Genomic DNA, 19,250 nt, shown 5'->3' on the forward strand with positions numbered 1-19,250 from the left:
TATCAAATCTCAAGAAATGTTTAGCTGATGAATCGTTAGTGGTACCTCTTAAGGATATAGAGGTAAATGAACAGTTAAAGTTTGTAGAGAGGCCTCTACAAATTGAAGACAAGAAGATTAAGAATCTTAAGCACAAAAGATTAGTTCTGGTCAAAGTGAAGTGGGACTCCAAAAGAGGACCAGAATACACATGGGAGCTTGAATCAGAAATGCAAAGGAAATATCCACACCTGTTCCAGTAGACCTCGAGGACGAGCTCTAAAACAAGGTGGGGAGGATATAACAACCTTAAACCGACACCCTCGTAATATTTTCCGACACCCTAAAAATATTTAAAATATCCCAATATGTCCCTAAAAACACCCCATACGTGAAAACGGACCCCGAATACCTTAAATATTATTAAAAATAATTAAAAATCTGATTTTTGGGTTTGAGGCGGGCCGCGTAAGCCACACCTCAACCCTTACGCGGGCCGCGACGGGTTAAAAGCTGGCACGACCCTGGGCCGCCACGTGGCCCAACACACGACAACCCTATACGCTGACCCAGACAAGCTAGGCCGTTGACCAACTTTGACGCAGGCTGCGTAGGCTCTTGTCTTCTCTTACGCGGGCCGCGTAGAACCCGAACTCAGCCCCTATAAAGCTGGAGCTCGGGCCTTCAGTCATTTTCGCTCAGATCTTTCTTTCTTTCTCTCAAATTTACGTAGTATACACTATACTCGGGTATTATACCCCCCTAAATAACGAGGTTCTGCTCCGTTGTAAGTATCATAACCCCTGGATACGTATTCGATACTCTGCCCGATTGATCTAGGGTTCCGTAACGGCTGTCGTGGTTCTGCCCGACGTAGTCGTTGGAATGCCGTCTCGGGGATGGTATTGCTAATGTTAAAATGGGTTATTATACTAACACGTGTGCATATGTGTAAATTATAGATTATTCCCAGGAAACCCTTACAGAAAATCTAAGACAACAATGTGAGTAATCTCCTTTTTGCAAATTGTTTCTACAAAACCTCACTTAATTAATTATATGTTAAACATTTATTGAGTATTTGTAAGGATACAATTACAGTCGGTAAATTTGGGGTTTTGTATACAAAATCTGTTACTGCCTTGCGAGGAGTAACATGACCATAAGTCGGAACGACAATACCGTGGGTGGTAATTGATATGACTTGGAAACAAATGTAATTGTGCGACCGCCCTCAATACTGTACAATGGTTTTTATTAAAACTTGATTGAACTGGGATTCACTCATCAGTATTTCCCACTGACAAAATGTTTTTAAACGCGTCTCAGGTAACATAATGTGAAAGCCAATTAGAAGCCAGCTGCACAGCACTGAAGGCTTGGGAAAGTGGCAATAAAGTTATCTAAAATGGATAGATGTTTTTACTAAATAAAAATAGGATTTATTCCTATAAAATGTGTGTACTGAAAACTTGGGTTTTATCCCATGTATTTAATATTATCAAAGTGTGGTATTTTACTCTGATAAAATATTTCCTAACTACGGTTCTGATGAAAATTTCCGCTGCCAAATTAGACAATAACAAGATACCACCGAAACTGGCCGCGGCCGCCCGTTCCCGGGTTTGTAATAAGCGGACGGGGGCTGTGACAGGCATACACCTGACCGATGCAAATGCTAAATAATATATAAACCCACAAGTTGGGGATAACTCCTTTGTGGGTTCTATAAGTAGTGAGTCGGTTAATTATGACCGGCTTCCAACCGGCCCCAATTTTATGACAAACATGTAAATCTGTATACATGATTATCTTTAAATAATTGTCCCAAGTTATAAATGATTTGTGCCATGTGCACTTAAATCAATTTTCATAAATGTTTTCAAAAGAGTCAGTTAATTGTATTTACCAGTGTAAACTGACGTATTTTCTTAAAGACTGATTGACAGGTACCTCTCGTAATAGGCTGGAGCTATTAGGTGTCGTATAAGAGGATCTTGCAAGTCCTTAGATACCTGAAATCTGTTATTTTGTTTTCTTGTATTTTATTTATGATCCGCCTGTGGATCTTATTACAATCCAGTCTGTATATTCTTTCGTGGACACTCAGACATTATGGTTTGTAATAGTTTATTTACCAAGCTTTCCGCTGTACTATTATATTGTATGTATTGACAATGATGATATCAACTACGTCACGATACTCCCCGCCGGGACCACCGGTAATATGTGAAAATATCGGGGTGTGACATGGATGTGGATGTGGTGGTGGTAGGTTGAAGGTGGAGTGGTGGTGGCGGGTTTTAGAGAGAGAGAGAGAGAGGGGGGGGGGAGGAAGAAGAAGATGAGGGGGTGGGTTCATCTCTTTTTGTTTTTTTTTATTTTTTTAATTGTTAAGGACAATTTAGTCATTTCGCATACACTTAACTGAGAAACTTAATATAGGTTAGTGATATAAGGATTATACGAGTGCAAAAATTACAACCACTGGGACAAACTTCGTAATTATTGAAGCATTGGGACTAAGTCTGCAATATCTGCAAACCATATGGACCAACCAGACATTTAACTCTGTTTTTTTTTTCCAAAAAATCTTGTATATTTACACTTTAATTAGTTTTCTTTTACAATAATGTTATCTATACTTATAGAGCAAACATATGTACTTAAATTTACACGATTACTTTTTTTTTTGTTGTAGTTTAAAATTTTCATCTTACTTCGGATAGCATTTTATCCGGTAAACAACCGCCTTGTATAATTAAATTACTTTATGGAAAGGTCCATTTGATATCTAAAGACTGCTCAGGAATAGTCGAATAAATAGGGAATGTTCGGGTGAACTAGAAAAGTCTAGGTAGAACCGATTGGTTATGCTAGTGTCATGTAGCAAGAGAAGTTGTTATGAACCTTGTAGACTAGGGGTGCTTATCGGTTCGGTTTATGGTCTATTTGATTTATTCGATTTTCACAATTTTGTACCCCAAACCAAAAACCAAACCCTCTGGCCTTAATATCATGACATGTATAACTATTATGGTTAATTTTTACACTCCGTCTATAGGGTTATTCAAAAAGCTCGTGATCCGAAGCTCGCTCGGCTCGGTTTAGCTCGTATTATTTTACTTATAATATATTTTATTTTTATATACATTATATTATAATATACTACAAAACACTAATTATTATTCACTTGTATTTTGAAGTGTCATTTGATATCTATGACATTTTTGAAGGTTGATTACCATGCTAATTAACTAATATTATATTTCGTTGAAATTTAAAACTTATTTTGTGTTGCTGAACTTTATTTTAGCTTGTAATGTATTTGGTTGAACTTATTTTATATATGTTCTTTTTGAACAATTGAGCAATATTTTACACTACTGAATTTTGAGAGCTATGTAATATATTTTGTTTTTAAAATCGAGCCAAACCGAGCCGAGCCTGAACTTAGATATTTAGCTCGATTTCAAATTCAAGCCAACTCGGTTTATAATCGAGCCTGGCTCAACTCTTCTCATGAACAACCCTATTCGTCTATGAGTTTAAAAGATGTATTGGTGTAAAGTTAATGAATAATAGCATCATTGGAAAGTGTTTCAGTTGAGCTAAAACTTGGGCTGGGATCCAATATCAACTTAGGGCAATATCTTTGGGTCGTCCAACAAAGAAAGAAAAGAAAGATGAGTGCACAAACTGTTTTTTTTTAATACCCGGGTACGGGTATATCGGGTTTTGACTTTTTTGGGTATTAACTATATTCGGGTCGGGTTCGTGTCCGGGTATTGGTCAGAAAATCTATACCTTGTGTACCTGGGTTCGGGTTTTCAATACCCGGGCATTAGAATACCATACTTCCGGGTCCGGGTATGGTTCGGGTATAGATCGGGTTTTTTGATTCATGTTTCTGGCATATTGTATGCTTTGACATCCGCCCAAAATAGCCTCACACAAGCTCTAAGGGTCTGTTTGGTATGGGGTAATGGAATATACGGGGGAATGGAATGGACGGGGTAACGGAATGGATGAGGTAATGGAATTGATCATTACCATTCCATGTCTTGTTTGGTTACCATGTGTGAATGGAATGAACAATTACTTTTTGTTGTTTGGTATGCGAAAAAAACCCGAAAGAATAAAATTAGATGGCGGTGGTCAGTGATGAGAGATGATGGTGCATGGTGCTAGGTGTCAGTTGTAGCGGCGACGATGGTGGTGGGTGGAGACGATAACGGATGGTGACAACGGTGGTGGTGGTGGTGGATGACGGTGGAGGTAGGTGGCGGCGATGGCGATGGTGGTGGAGGGGGTGGTCGGAGGTGGTAGCAGCGGCGACGGTGGTCGGAGGTGGCAGCGGTGGTGGCGGTGATCGGAGGTCGCAGTGGCAATGATGGCGGCGATGATCGAAGGTGGGTGGTGGCGATGATCGGAGGTGATAGTGGCGATGGTGGGTAGCGGGGACAGAGGTAGGTGGCGGCGGTAGGTTGTGGCAGCGGCGGTGGCGGGTGGCGGCGGAGGTGGGTGACGGCGGCGGATGACGGTGGTGGTGGTCGAGGTGGTGGGTGGTAGCAACAGTGGTGGTGGTGGTGGGTGGTAGCAACGGTGGAGGGTTGTTCTGTTGTTAATGAAGGGTGAAGAGGGAATGTAATGGAAAAAAAATAGGGGAGACAGATAGAATGATTTTGAGGGAAAGGAATGCATTTTGGAATGGACGATTCCATTCCATCAACTAACCAAACACTCTTTTTTTTTCATTCCCTCACAATAGTCCATTTCATTCCATCTCTTATTCTTGCATACCAAACGCTACCTAAACGTTCATAAAAAGCTATTGTACACAACGGGTCTGGGTATAACGAAAACCCGGGTCTGGGTATTATGAAAACCCGGGTACACTGAAAACCCATGTATGAAAAAACCTGGGTTCGGGTATTGAACTGAATATTCATACCCGGTCACTACCCTACGGGTAGGGTCGGGTCCGGGTTCGGATTTAAAAAACCCAGTTTTTCTAATACCCGGGTTTGGGTTTTTTTTCTGGATCCGGGTCCGGGCCGGGTTCGGGTTTTTTGTGGCCCTCTAAATTGTCAGGCTGACACCATTAACATCCGAAATCTCTAGTCTCATATTCAAAGCGTGTATTTATTTGATCACCAAAACTGAAGGCGGTGGGTGGTTGTATTCTATTCCTCACTCCTTTGTTTGATCATGCCGCCAATCTCTTTATCCAGGCTCGGTAGCTCACTCCCCTTCTCCAGATTATTCAGGTACCCCCTCCCTCCCTCATTACATTACATTACAATACAATACAATGTGTGTTTTTACTCTCTATCCATCAATATTTCTTTTTTTTTTTTTTTCTCAAATTACTGTCACAATTTGCTGCAAATCTGTTTAATAATCACCATGATCGTTTTGTGTATACAATGGTTATAGTTAGTTTGGAGGTTATTGGGCGGTTACCGATTTGGGAGATACATATGTATGTTATGATTTTTAAAATAATTTAGGGTTTTCTTGAAGAAAGTTCCTTTCATTCTGTTGTAAATATTTTATAATTTATATGCAACTGTACATAAAGAATAGATGTATGTTAATTTATAACTGAACTTTACTGCTGATATTTGTTTGAGTGGAACTTGACAGGCATGCCTTTGATTCATGATTTTGGTTTTAAAATGCACGGTGCGTTTTGGTTCCAAAAGCCGATGCACAAACCTTTAGACGCTAAAATATAATATACTGTCTTCGTCCCTCGTTAAATTTGTTCGATTGGTCGTCTAGTTTGATCAAATACTCAAAATTCATTGATCAATGGATGGTCATATTTGCTCAATCAGATCTGAAAAAAACTGACGGTTGAAATTGATGGTTGTGGAGTGGTAAGGGAGAGACTTGGTGTTCTAAGGGACCCAGGTTCGATTCTTGCCCTCCCCATTATTTTCTGCGGCACCTGGTGATGATGGGAGACTAGGCGAATAAGTGGAGATCGCTAGTTCGATCCTTGAACTGAGTGGGTTTTACCTCACCGCACTGTCGTGCCTTGGGGCGAGTGTTCACGGGCTTCGGCCCTAGGTGAGGGTTTTCCCCTGTTCCGAGGCGAGTGTATCCCGATGTGGTGAATTTCGCCAGTAGCCCATTTGGAGGATTCGTTGGCCGCTCAAAAAAAAATGTTTAAATACTGGTAAACTGCATAACCCGCTGCATCACATGCGCATTATGAATTGCATCGCATCTACCACGCTGATGCATTTCCATCACCACATCACGTGCATTACACCTGGTATGTGCATTTTTAAACCTAGTTCTTGGTGCAACTCAAAGTGTCATCTGATGGTGATTAGCTAAAAGTATGGTTAAGAAACTGCAATTTCAATTTCATGAACTGAAACCGAAGATTCTTCTTTTTTTTTTTTAAACTAAAAATATATATTATGTGGCAGTTTAACTAGCTTTATTTTCTTTAACAGGCAGGCTGAGCAGGAGATGGAGACTGTGGTGAAAGTACTTCAACCCGGACCTTTGGGAATCGTGGAGCACAAATTTTCCGCTGTGGAGATCGAGAAAGCAAACGCTACAGTTAAGAGAGCAGTAGAGAATTGGAAAAGGATTGCAATCATAGAAAGGAATCGACCCATCTTGAAAGATTATATTAATTAACCACATACTCTTTGTTAATACTTTCTTTGAAATACTTTTCTGATGCCAGTAATAATTTTGTACAATAGTAAGCTCTCACAACCCTTCATTGTGGCTATAGGTGATCTTGCCAGCAATGATCTGTTGTCTGTTGATGTATGACTTTATTCTCCTTTTTATATGATTTTTCGTGATGTGCGACACGTCTTTTTTAGTTATTATATATTTAATTGGACCGCACAACAGCGACAAGGTCAAAAACTGAGCCGCAAAGCGCAAAAGCGGCGGGCTTTCCGCACACGAGGCGCAAAGCGATTATATAATTTTTTTTATATATTCTATAGGTTTCTAGGATCATTTACCCAATATTTAGACGTAAATAAGCTTTTAATATTGAAATTACATACATGTACAACCTGAAAAGCATGTCGCATAATCTGCTGCAAAAAATGTCATGTACATGAGGCACGCGTCTTAGGGTGGATTTTTCACCAAAAAAGCGCACGTCAACTGCGCTTTATGTAGAGACTGTGCCTCGGGTTGCATAAGGCGCTGAGGCTGCCTCGGTGCGCCTCGTGGCGCGCTTTTTAAAACCAAGATGGAGTCTAGGTTTTTTTTGGCACAAGGCGACGAACGTGTGACTAAGACTCAGCTCAGTAAGGATATGAGATTATGGTTTCGATTAGCAGCCGTAAATTTCTTCAATAGCTTTTTGTTGGTGGATACCTGCATCTACTTGATAAACTACACTTACTCCCGACTACTAAAAATATCCGATTGTATCTTACAGTTAGTAATTTGCTTATTTTGTATGGTATGATAAACTACACGTACTCCCGATTACTAAATCTATATGAGTGCATTCTCTAGGTTCTTTTACAAATAATTATCCAAATTCACTCATTAAGGATTGGATAAACTACATGTACTCGCGATTACACTTGAAGTTGGCATGACAATCGGCTGGTGAATGCCTTTACATTAACCTTTTCACGTACGTAAGTTCCTGACTGCTCTTTATTTCAGTTATTTAGCATAAAGCTGATGCATATAATTTGATAGTGGATAAACACAACAGGTATCTGACTTTTCAACAAGGCGCTGTTACTTGCTTCATCTGTTATTCTCTCGAGAGTTTACAGTTTAAACCCGCATTACCTTCCCAGTAGCGTGGCTAATTTTCTCTTAAGATGGAGCTGCATGATCTCATTCGGCCCACCTATTAGATCTTGACCAATAAACACAACTGGTACACTTGGCTTACATCCTAGTGCTTTCAGCTCTTGTTCCAGTTGCTTCCCGTTAGTATATTCATCTAGCTCATAAACCGTAGGGTTTATCCCGAAGCTATAAATTAGAGCTTTAATGGTGTGGGACATACAGCAAGAGCTTTTGCTGAATATCACCACTGGCTTTTCTGCAACCGCCCTTGTAACCGTAGTCATTATCTTAAGAACTATCCTGACAAGAGGTTGAGAAGTGAAGCTATAAATATAAATTTAAGACTCTAGCGGACACTATATATAGAATTCTAATGCTGTTAAACTGAGTTTCACGAAGTGGTGAAAATGTTCTTAGAGAAGACGATTCAAAGATTATTCTTAACTTTGTTGATATGTGACAGCATGTGTTATATGTAATTGGTTAATATACATTAAACTATGCAGTGGGAATATATATTGAAAAAGTATATCGTACATTACGGTTTAACGTACTTCACATACGACAACGTGCGTGATTTGTTCTATAACATGTGTGATTAATGTTTTCAATATGCGTGATTATTGTGTTTCAACATGCGTGATTTTGGATTTTTAAGTTATAACGTGCGTGATTTTAAAATGAACGTGCATAATTACCTGTCGTACGTGACGTACGTTAAGCTGTAATGTACGTTAACCTTCCTCTATATATATTTTGGCATCTTTAACTTTTAAAGACTTTTTAAGATATTCTCTCTTAGTAGTCACTAACTGATCCCCTAATTAATAACTTTTAACCCATGCCTGTTGACAAAGTGATGTGTAAATCTTTAGGCTAGTGATCGTCTGATCGATTCTATTTTTAGGCATCTTAAGACGTGGAGATCGTGTAGCCTTTTGTACCCCATATCAAGATTCCCAACATTATAGTTTAAGAAACCGAAAGTAATATATTGGCAGAGAAAAGAAGAATTTTGTCATATCTAGATGCTTTTTTTGAGCATCATAGCTAAATTATATATACATCTATTGATTCTTGCTGTTTAAAGCATCAAATGGCCGATTATCAATTCAGATAAGAATAAAAGCATTTTACTATATTAGGTTATTTAATACGATAGACATCAATATTTTTCAGGGCATCCAAGATATTATTATGATTAAATACAAAGATTATGAGCTTTAACGGTATCTTATCTTGGTGCCGCATACATTAGATTACCTTGAAGATATTTTGCTACTATAGATATATTTAAAAGTAGTTATAGCCAACCTTGTGGCCTAAGTTCTATTCTAGATTGGTCCAAAGAAGATTATGCAGATTAAGAAATACATCAAACGGGTCAGTTTAGGTTTAATTTTATTTCCACGGGTCAAATGAGTAGAATAAAAAAAATACTTTAGTTTCTTTAATCATATTAGTACAATAAACATTTAGGAATGCAGAATACGTGTCGGGCCTGTCCCGTCCCGTCTTAAGAATTATGGCTCCCAAACCCATTTGACCCGTGACCCATCCGTTATTCAACCTCTTAAATTAATTTAGAACTTGGATCAAAACCTGAATAACTGTACTGTGATTCTATATGATATCAATTGCCTAACTAAAGTCAAAAGGAGTTCCTTCCAGATCCTTCTTGATGGCGTAAGATCACCTGGTGAATAATTCTAGTAATTCATAATTCATAATTCCAATCCATTTCTGATTTTGATTATTTCTACGGGTATTGCAGAAGTGTTTACACGTCAGCGAACTAAAAGTTCGTAGGGCTCTTATTTTTGCCACTAAAAACATTATTTTCTGCACTAAACCGAAGAACATATTCTCCACCTACTCGACGAATACGAAGATATATCATACGTGTCAACTTGTTTATTGCACAAATCATCGAAATCAAAACGAAACCATTCTTATCCAAATAAAAATATCAGAAGGGAACTTATCTTTTTCACCCTTTGCATGCATTTATATTCTCTTTGGTGTTGCCTATATAAGACTGACCATAACTTCATAGTTCAGCAAGTTAACATTCAAGTGTTAAGATTTAATCAAGTAGTTAAAGCAAGTAAATGGATAGGGTGAAGGATTTAGCATCGAAGAGTGCTGCGGTTATCTTTACCAAAAGCACATGTTGCATGTGTCATAGTATCAAGGCTCTGTTCTATGATCTTGGTGCGAGTCCTGCTGTTTATGAAGTTGACCATGATGCGGATATGGAGCGGGCCCTACGTCGGTTGGGTTGTAATCCTGCGTTTCCAGCAGTGTTTGTAGGTGGTAAATATGTGGGGTCTGCTAAAGATGTCATTTCTCTTCACGTTGATGGCACTTTGAAACAAAAGCTGATTGAAGCAAAGGCTATCTGGTTCTAGCACGTTACATCGTGTGCTTGCTAGGTTTAATGTTGTCTTAGAATACTAAAAACCGAGTCTAAGAGCTGCTCTTTTATGACGGCCTTATTGACTTTGTTGTACTAGAGTCAAACTTTAAACAAGTTTGTCATCTTTTTGCTATGAATAATAACTGCCTTTGTGTAATGCTTCTTATATGTTTTGTACATTACAAGTTACAACCATCTTTTGTACTTTTAAGTGCATGTTTGATGTTTGGTCAGTCTGAATATGAAAGAATCTGATGAATATGTTTTTGTTTCTTGAAATTTTATTTGGTTTTAAATACGAGAAATGAATGAAACGCAATTAAGATCAATGACCTAATTGTATTTTTAATTGTTTATAAAAATAAAAGAATATTAAACCTAAAAAAGCACCTTTTCCATTCTCATGAACCAAAAATCAGCTTTTTCAAAACCATGTTACGAATCAAAGGTAAGTAAACTTCGATAACCCAACATGATAAAATTCCATATTGAGGACTGAAAAGTCCATAGAAAAATGACGTTTTGAAATTAATTAATATATAACGCTTTTTGAAATTAATTAATATATAACGCTTATGCTTACGCTAACAGTTACACTCAATTATTTGGGCCTAAACCAAGAAATTAGCGCAATGCTGTTGGGCCGTCTAACAATAGTATGTTGGGCCATCTAACATTTTTGAACTTAATATATTTGGGCCTACAGCTTGGGATTGGGCTTAAATCCGATAAGAAATTAGGGCAATACTGTTGGGTCGTCTAACTATAGAAAGAATGATGGGGCTGACATCCTGAGTAGGGATGGGATTGGCACCGTTCTCGTACTAGTATCGAAATTACCGGTACCGAATTTGAACAAATCTAGGTACCAGATTCCATACCGAATATATTGATACGGTACGGGTACGGGTACTGGTACTGGTATTTTGGTACGGTACCCGTTTTGGTACCACTTTGTTTTAAATTTATGTTTTAAGCACCAAGTTCTAGATAGGTAAAATCGGTACAAGTACCTGTAGAATACGAGTACCAAATATGTAAAATCGGTACGAGTATCAATGCGATACGGGTACCAAATAGATAAAAAATCGATACGAGTACCATAAATACCATAATACGAGATAAAACATAATATAAAAAAACTTTTAAAGTTCTATATAAAATTCGGTAGTGGTACCTTTTTTACTGGTACCCATACCGATACCGGAAGTATCGAATCCAATAAAACTGGATACCGATACATGTACAGGTAAGGATATTTGGGGAAAAAACTCATCCCTAATCCTGAGAGTTGTACTTTGATCGGAAAAATGATAGGTTCAACTGTATTAGTCGTTTGATTATTTGAATATGGCGCCAATATTCCCTCATTACAATTCCTATTATTTTCTGTAATAACAGTCTGCAAATCTGCTTCATAATCATTGTGGTATGAGTATGTTGTGAGTTTAGAAGAAAAAGATGATCCAGAATAACCAACCATCAGGGTCCATTCTTTTAGGCATTTCATCAAACACCTTGCTGTAACATGATCCAAAATCTCCTTTGTTATCAATACTAGTAGTAGAACAGGATAAGTTACATCAATGATCATTAACTGACTGCTTCAGTAGTTTCTTTAGTGTCAGACCTATTGTTCACGGTCTGCATGATCTCATTTAGGGGTGTTCACGGTCTACTTCGGCTGGTTTTAACGAAATATTTGGACCTATCCGGTAACTACGGTTTTGGGGCAACACAAACCGAACCAGTTGGTTTTCATCGTTTGACGGTTTGGATTTGCCAGTTTTGCGGTTTTAGACAAAAAGTTTATGAAAAAACAAAGCATAGTTTATTAAATTTTATATAAGTGATAGGGATTGTTCATCAATGTACTATATATACATAATTTATATTTCTAAAACAAAAAATAAAGAACAAATGTTTAACGGCTGATTCCAAGTTTCAACTGTAAACTGAACCGTGAACTGGACCTGAAGGGGTATGGTCCCAAAAAGTCGCGCAAACCTCATAACAGGTTGCACGTGAGACCATACTCCTTAGCATAACAACTTGATAATAACAACCTCGCGCAGCTCACATCACATTATGACTTACCCCCGCGCGAGGAAGAGCACATAATAAAATCAGATAGCAACACTTAGCATAAAAACAATGGTATAAGTGAGCACACTAGCCCCGCGCGGGTTAGTTGCCACCAAACAAAATCCTTTCCATAGGAAGACGCGCTGTTACCTACAGAGGTACACAGGGTACAAGTGGCAGTGAAAAGAGCCAATGAGCGTCCAGCAGGCTCTGTTCAATCGTGCGCCACGATCTTCTGACGATAAGTACACAAGGACGCCTACATGGCACCAATCAAGAGACGGGGACAACTGTCCCACGATCTCCACTTGTCTGCTGATGACAGAAGGGACAACAAGGCCGACAACAATGACACGTGGCTCCAATCAAGGTGCGCCAGCACCGACGAGCATCTAGAAGCCACTAAGCAGTCGAGGCCAGCGAGGCAAAGAGCATATTCGTTGTTGTCCGTTTCTGGCCCAAGGCCCATCAGCCCACAACCTCTTACACCTCTCCGGCTATAAATAGAGACCTTCATTCCTCAGGTTATTCATTCTATTCTCTCGGCTCTTACTCTTAACTACTTAATTACTCTCAAAGCAGTCGCTTATTCTCACGCCGGAGCCCGGTTAAGAGGGAAACCCCCACATTCCCCTCTTAACGAGTAACGGTGTTCTGTTTTGCAGGTTGATTAACCAGTCGGAGCTCAAATACCTCAAAGAAGATTAACCACTATGATAGGAACATAAACCCCTCTAATTAATACCTTAATTAGATCACTGTTTCTTCATTGGCGCCCACCGATTTTTTCTATAACCACCCTCATCTTCTTTATTTGAGCCTTTGACATCTTTTCATCCTTCGACTATGACTGGTCAAGGAATCTTTCCAGAGTTCGGTTTCGGTGCCAACTCTAACACGGCCTTGGGTGAAGGAGTCCAAAACCTCCAAGCCCAAGTCGAAGAAATAGGTGAAGTCGAGATCACCAACACGGGGGGTCAGCGCGGGAGCGTTACCCGTATCACACAAATGGTTACCCCAGGTAACAACGGCGAAGGACCGTCCAAACCAGCGCCACCTCAAAATGTATCTGCATTACTTGGCTTACCAGAGGGCGAAACCCCAGCCTCGTGGTATGCCAAGAACATCGCCACTATCAATGCAGCATACCAATCGCTCATCGCGCAGCAGGCGGTTTTGACGGCAGAACCGTCCTTGGTCACCCCTCCGAGTCAGGGGATACGCCAAATGCCACCACCAGCCAACATACAAGGCAGAACCAACAGGCCTCCCCCTACAAGACGTTTAAGCGTACAAGACACGCGCGATACAAGAGGGGAAACGGATAGTTACTACGAGTATCCGTCGAACCTTCAACGAGGCCCTGTTCACAGCCGGCTTACGCCGCGCAACATGAACAATGAATGGGAAGAAACCGACCCATATGATCCTACATGGGAAGGTGATGAAGAGTCATCAGTCTTTAATCGTTTACCAAAAAACCATGAGTACTATAAGCCAAGACAACACATTGGCTATACAGAAGAGGCTGAACGAGATTTCCGCCTGGCATACAGACCAGCGGAAGCTGCGGAACACTCCAAGTTTATCCCGAAAATCGCACTCGCACCACTCTCACGAGAGAAGCTACCCCCAACCGTTGGGAAATTCAATGGGTTGACTGACCCAGACGACCACGTCAGAACATTCACGAGTGTGGGCTGCATGGGAGGTTGGAACATGCCCATGTGGTGCCACCTGTTCATTCAAACGCTTACCGGAGCGGCTCGCGCCTGGTTTGACAGCCTTCCGCCCGGGAAGATTAAGTCATGGACAGATTTCAAGACGCAGTTCTTAAGCTACTTTAGCTAACAACGTCGCTATCAGCGTGATACGGCGGAAGTAGAAGATATATGGCGAAGGGATGGTGAAGGTCTGGAGGACTTCATCACGCGTTTCAACAAGGAATGTTTAGAGATTGGCGGCGTCAGTGAGCAACTCATGCGCTGCCACTTCAAGAAGGCTATACGCTGTGATAGCCTCATTAGAACCATCACAGGCAAAGATGGGATGCCAAAAGAGTGGGATAAGCTGATGGAAGCAGCGAAGATCGTCGCGCAAACCGAGGAATCCCTTGCTGGTGGAAAGGGTTATTATTCCGAGGATCGATTCTCAAGAGCAAACGAGAGGCCGCGCGACAACAATAACAAGCGCAACAAATACAAAAACAACGATTGGAAGTCTGAAAGACCCAGAGGCCGTGACGACAGGCCACGTTACAGAGAAGATGCGCGAGATACGATTGACCGAATCGGTTACAAGAAAGCAGTCAGAGACGACAACCGTGACAAACACTGGACTCCGCTCACAAAAACTCCAAAGGAGGTATTGATGACGGAGAATGTCGATTTCAAGGCGCCAAGGCCAATGACAAACAAGAAAGGGCAAGACCCTAACTTGTACTGCGATTTTCACAAAGACTCGGGGCATTTGACCGATGACTGCTACAGTTTGCGCCAGGAAATCGAAAGAGCGCTCAAAAGCGGCAAGCTAAGCCATTTAGTGAAGAATGTGCGCAAGGACACCCGTCAGCTCCAGCGTCACGATGAAGGCAGCCACAAAAAGGTGAGACGGCTAGAGACTCACATGGTCAACGGACCAAGATACACCGCGAGAGAAAAAGGCAAACGGCCCTACGAGCCTTCTTGGCAAGAACAGCAAGTCATATTCCCAGTAGTGCGCGGCGGCCCTCGCACTACACGACCCGTCGTCATTACTGGTATAATTGGTCACTATGAAACAGAGTACATCTTCATCGACCCAGGAAGCACAGCCGACATCATCTACGAACAATGTTTCAATCAATTCGATGAAGAAGACAAAGCGAGACTCGAGCCAGTCGATTATCCTTTGTCCGGCTTTTGCAATGAAATGGTCTTTCCTCTCGGCCAGATCAGTTTCCCTGTCACGCTCTCTGACGGGAAACATTCAAGAACAACAAATGTGAACTTTATGGTAATGCCAGTGAAATCAAGGCATGATGTGCTTCTTGGAAGGGAAACACAAGGCGAACTAAACATGGTGACTTCAACACCTCATTCTGCCATAGGTTTTCCTACCAAGACAGGCGTCGCAATCATATACGCCAAGAAAGAAGTGATGTCAACTGAAGAGCTGCGCCCAACAAAAGCGGCGAAGGTCTCTACGACCGAGCCAGAAAAATGGGTCTTAAACCGCAAGTACCCAGAGCAGACAGTGACAATTGGCCACGCAATTTCATCAGACATCAGAAAACATTTAAAGCAACTGCTGTTCCGCAACATGGATATATTTGCCTGGACCCCGTCAGACATGACCGGCGTCCCGCGCAACATAACTGAGCATTGCTTAAACACGTACCCTTCTGTAGAACCAAAAGTCCAGCGAAGGCGCAGCCTAGGCGCGGATAAGACAAAAGCGATGAATGAGCAAGTATGTGAGTTGCTCAAGGCTGGAATCCTGAGAGAGGTAAGATACCAAAGCTGGGTCGCGAACCCTGTGATGGTAGAAAAATCAAATGGCGGATGGCGCATGTGCGTAGACTACACTGATCTCAACAAGGCGTGCCCAAAGGATTGCTATTCCTTGCCTGAGATCGATAAAAAAATTGATTCTCTCGCGCCATACCGATGGAAGTGCTTTCTGGATTGCTATAAAGGATACCATCAGGTGCAGATGAAGCTAGAAGATGAAGACAAGACAGCATTCAGAACAGACCTTGGAATCTTCTGCTACACAAAGATGCCCTTTGGTCTGAAGAATGCAGGCGCGACTTATCAACGCTTGATGGACAAAACCTTCGCAGGTGACATCGGAAAGCACATTGAGGTTTATATCGATGATCTAGTGGTGAAAAGTCCCGAGGAGGACCAAATGTTAAAAGACATCGAAAAAACGTTCAACTCATTGCGCAGCGTAAATATGAAGCTAAATCCAGCCAAGTGTTCCTTTGGCATGGAAGAAGGGAAGTTTCTAGGCTTCATAGTCACAAACGGCGGTTTCAAGGTGAATCCAGAGAAGGTACAAGCTATAGAACGAATGCCCTCACCAAGAAACATCAAGGAAATGCAACGACTAGCCGGCCGGCTGGCCGCGCTAAATCGTTTTCTCTCCAATCACGCCGCAAAGTCGTATCCCTTCATTAGCACGTTGCGCAATTGTGTAAAGAAGCAAGAGTTCAAATGGACCCTGGAAGCCGAAACAGCTTTTCAACAAATGAAAGCGTGTCTGATCGAACTCCCTACGCTGACGGCACCGTTTGAAAAAGAGCCCCTTGTGCTGTACTTGTCCTCCTCGGATAAGGCAGTAGGGTCAGTATTGTTGGTAGACAGGAATGGTGTGCAAACCCCGATCTATTACGTCAGCAGGGTACTCACAGACCCAGAAACAAGATATTCCACAATGGAAAAGCTGGTTCTTGCGCTACTACACGCCTCCCGAAGATTGCGCCGATACTTCACAGGCCATATGATAACTGTGCTTACCAACTTCCACATTGGCACTATACTTCAGAAGCCTGAGACATCAGGCAGGTTGGCAAAATGGGCCATTGAACTGGGCGGCCATAACATCTTGTACAGGCCGCGCCCAGCCATTAAGGGGCAAGTCCTCGCCGACTTCATCACAGAGGTGCCGGCTGATAAAATCAAAGAATGCGAGATGATAGAAACTCCCAAGGAAAACACAACAGAGGAGACTTGGATGCTTTACACTGACGGGGCATCAAATGAAGATGGCGCGGGAGCAGGTTTACGTCTAGTGAGCCCAGAAAAGCACGAGTTTACTTACGCCATTAAGCTCGACTTCAAAAACACCAACAATGAAGCTGAGTACGAGGCTTTTCTGGCAGGCTTACGCCTCGCCATCAAGATGGGAGCAAAAAACTTGCGCGCACATGTTGATTCACTCCTGATAGCCAGTCAAGTAAATGGCATATACGACGCGAAGGGTGAAGTCATGGCTTTATATCTGGAACAAGCGAAAGAATTGCTCCAACAATTCAAAACCCACGAGGTCATACATATCAATCGCTCAGAAAACAAGCCCGCAGATGCCCTGAGCAAGCTCGCCTCGACTTCCTTTCAACATCTCGCCAAGGATGTAAGGATAGAGGTACTCAAGAACCCGTCAGTATTGCTGCGTCAGGTGAATGTGATCGAAACAGGGCAAACATCGTGGATGACCCCCATCATCCAATACTTGCAAGAAGGGGTACTTCCCGAAAACAAAGCGGAAGCAAGAAAGATCCAAAACAAAGCCCTACAGTACGAAATGAACAGCGGTATCTTATACCGAAAATCCTTCCTGGGACCACTACTGCGCTGTGTGGACCCCCAGGACGCGAATTATTTGATAAGAGAAATCCACGAAGGGATTTGTGGCATCCACTCCGGACCAAGGATGGTTGTCGCGAAGATCATGAGCGCCGGTTACTACTGGCCTGGTATGCATGTCGACGCAATGAAGGAGATCCGCAAGTGTGACTCTTGCCAGAGGCACTCTCCAAAAACGCTGCGTCCTAAAAACGATCTTATCCCCGTATCCACCGCATGGCCCTTCCAACAATGGGGAATTGACATGGTGGGACCCTTCCCGGATGCACCCGGCGCCGTAAAGTTCATCATAGTAGCTGTTGACTACTTCACAAAGTGGGTAGAAGCCAAAGCCCTTGCATCCACCACAGCTATGATTGTGCGCAAGTTCATATGGGAACACATCATATGCAGATTTGGCCTCCCGCTCAAGATCGTGACAGACAATGGCACCAACTTTGCTTCGGACGATCTTAAGAACTGGATGAAGGAGATGAACATCGAACACACTTTCACCTCCGTTGCGCACCCACAAGGCAACGGACAAGTGGAAAGTGTGAACAAGTGTATCGTCGAAGGGATAAAGGCCAGATTAGGGACAAGGCGGCGCGGATGGGTTGATGAGCTCCCAAGCATTTTATGGGCTCATCGGACCATGCCAAAGACGAGTACCGGCGAGACCCCTTTCAGCCTGGTCTATGGCTCAGAGGCGGTAATCCCGGCGGAGATTGGCCTGCCCTCGCCACGCATGACAACGGTCAACACGGTTGACAATGAAGCAGAAAGGCGCCTAGACTTGGACCTGTTAGAAGAAAGGCGCGAAATCGCGAGAATCAGAGAGGCCAAGTACAAAACCCAGCTGGAAAGGTACTACAACACAAGGGTTCGCATTTGTACCTTCAATCCAGGGGAGTACGTCTTTCGCGACAACGAAGCATCAAATGCGGAACGCCCAGGGAAATTGGCACCTAAATGGGAAGGCCCATATCTGATTCATGAGGTCCTGGGCAAAGGGGCCTACAAATTGCGCACCCTAGATGGCCACATCTTACCAAGAACTTGGAATGCGCAACAATTGCGCAAATGCTATATGTAATCTTTTGGGCCTTGCGCCATTTTTTAATTCGCTATGCCGGCTACGAGCCATTGGCAAATATGTATGAAGGCCTAAAAGCCAACTTCCGACTTAAATGAAAACATACGACATGTTTTTCTATTACATTTTTTCGTTACAAATGCATGTTAAACTTTTGATTAGCGCGAAAACACTACAGCATTTCAGGACGGTTCAAACCACCTCCAAGGTCCTCCGCAAACAAAGCGCGAGACCGGACGATCACCTAAATACTTACAAAACGCTTCCATTTATTCGAGCTAATTTAGCATAAAGTTTTATAACAATGCAATAATTGCAACGGAAAAAACAACATGTTCCATTAACAACTTGCGCAACCGCGCAGCATCATACATAAGAATATTCAAAAAAGTTACAAAGGCACAAATGCCTACCAACTAACTACTCAACAAACTATCCTATTCTTCGCGACGATCATCACCATCATCTCCGTCATCTTCACCATCATCATCGTTGCCATCGTCATCACCATCACCGCCATCATCACCAGCTGCCTCTT

The 19,250-nt window shown here is 42.0% G+C and overlaps 4 protein-coding genes across 4 annotated transcripts; 2 read left to right on the forward strand and 2 right to left on the reverse strand.

Moving 5' to 3' along the window:
- Nucleotides 1-4,123: 4,123 nt before the first annotated feature.
- On the reverse strand, nt 4,124-4,755 carry LOC110888895 (extensin-like). Its single transcript, XM_022136393.1, has 2 exons — nt 4,717-4,755; nt 4,124-4,597 (listed from the first exon to the last, which is right to left on the reverse strand). The coding sequence occupies exons 1-2, from the start codon at nt 4,753-4,755 to the stop codon at nt 4,124-4,126; spliced, it is 513 nt and encodes a 170-aa protein (XP_021992085.1).
- Nucleotides 4,756-5,108: 353 nt separating this feature from the next.
- On the forward strand, nt 5,109-6,839 carry LOC110891261. The gene is made up of 2 exons (XM_022138956.2): nt 5,109-5,249; nt 6,453-6,839. Exons 1-2 carry the CDS (start codon nt 5,191-5,193, stop codon nt 6,640-6,642), a joined length of 249 nt encoding a protein of 82 aa, XP_021994648.1. The 5' UTR covers nt 5,109-5,190; the 3' UTR covers nt 6,643-6,839.
- A 572-nt stretch (nt 6,840-7,411) lies between these two features.
- LOC110891260 (monothiol glutaredoxin-S4) lies at nt 7,412-8,126 on the reverse strand. The gene has a single exon (XM_022138954.2). The coding sequence runs from the start codon at nt 8,064-8,066 to the stop codon at nt 7,776-7,778; it is 291 nt and encodes a 96-aa protein (XP_021994646.1). The 5' UTR covers nt 8,067-8,126; the 3' UTR covers nt 7,412-7,775.
- A 1,617-nt stretch (nt 8,127-9,743) lies between these two features.
- Nucleotides 9,744-10,369, forward strand: LOC110887406 (glutaredoxin-C11-like). The gene has a single exon (XM_022135061.2). The coding sequence runs from the start codon at nt 9,894-9,896 to the stop codon at nt 10,191-10,193; it is 300 nt and encodes a 99-aa protein (XP_021990753.1). The 5' UTR covers nt 9,744-9,893; the 3' UTR covers nt 10,194-10,369.
- Nucleotides 10,370-19,250: the final 8,881 nt, after the last annotated feature.

The sequence above is a fragment of the Helianthus annuus genome, chromosome 4 (assembly GCF_002127325.2).
Source record: "Helianthus annuus cultivar XRQ/B chromosome 4, HanXRQr2.0-SUNRISE, whole genome shotgun sequence".
NCBI lineage: Eukaryota > Viridiplantae > Streptophyta > Magnoliopsida > Asterales > Asteraceae > Helianthus > Helianthus annuus.

Coding starts and splice junctions, on each gene's coding strand:
- LOC110888895 (XM_022136393.1), bottom strand. CDS start 4,755: ATGGACTATTGTGAGGGAATGAAAAAAAAAGAGTGTTTG. Junction 4,598..4,716: donor TGAAAAAAAAAGAGTGTTTG/GTTAGTTGATGG, acceptor CATTAACAACAG/AACAACCCTCCACCGTTGCT.
- LOC110891261 (XM_022138956.2), top strand. CDS start 5,191: ATGCCGCCAATCTCTTTATCCAGGCTCGGTAGCTCACTCCCCTTCTCC. Junction 5,250..6,452: donor CCCTTCTCCAGATTATTCAG/GTACCCCCTCCC, acceptor TTTCTTTAACAG/GCAGGCTGAGCAGGAGATGG.
- LOC110891260 (XM_022138954.2), bottom strand. CDS start 8,066: ATGACTACGGTTACAAGGGCGGTTGCAGAAAAGCCAGTGGTGATATTC.
- LOC110887406 (XM_022135061.2), top strand. CDS start 9,894: ATGGATAGGGTGAAGGATTTAGCATCGAAGAGTGCTGCGGTTATCTTT.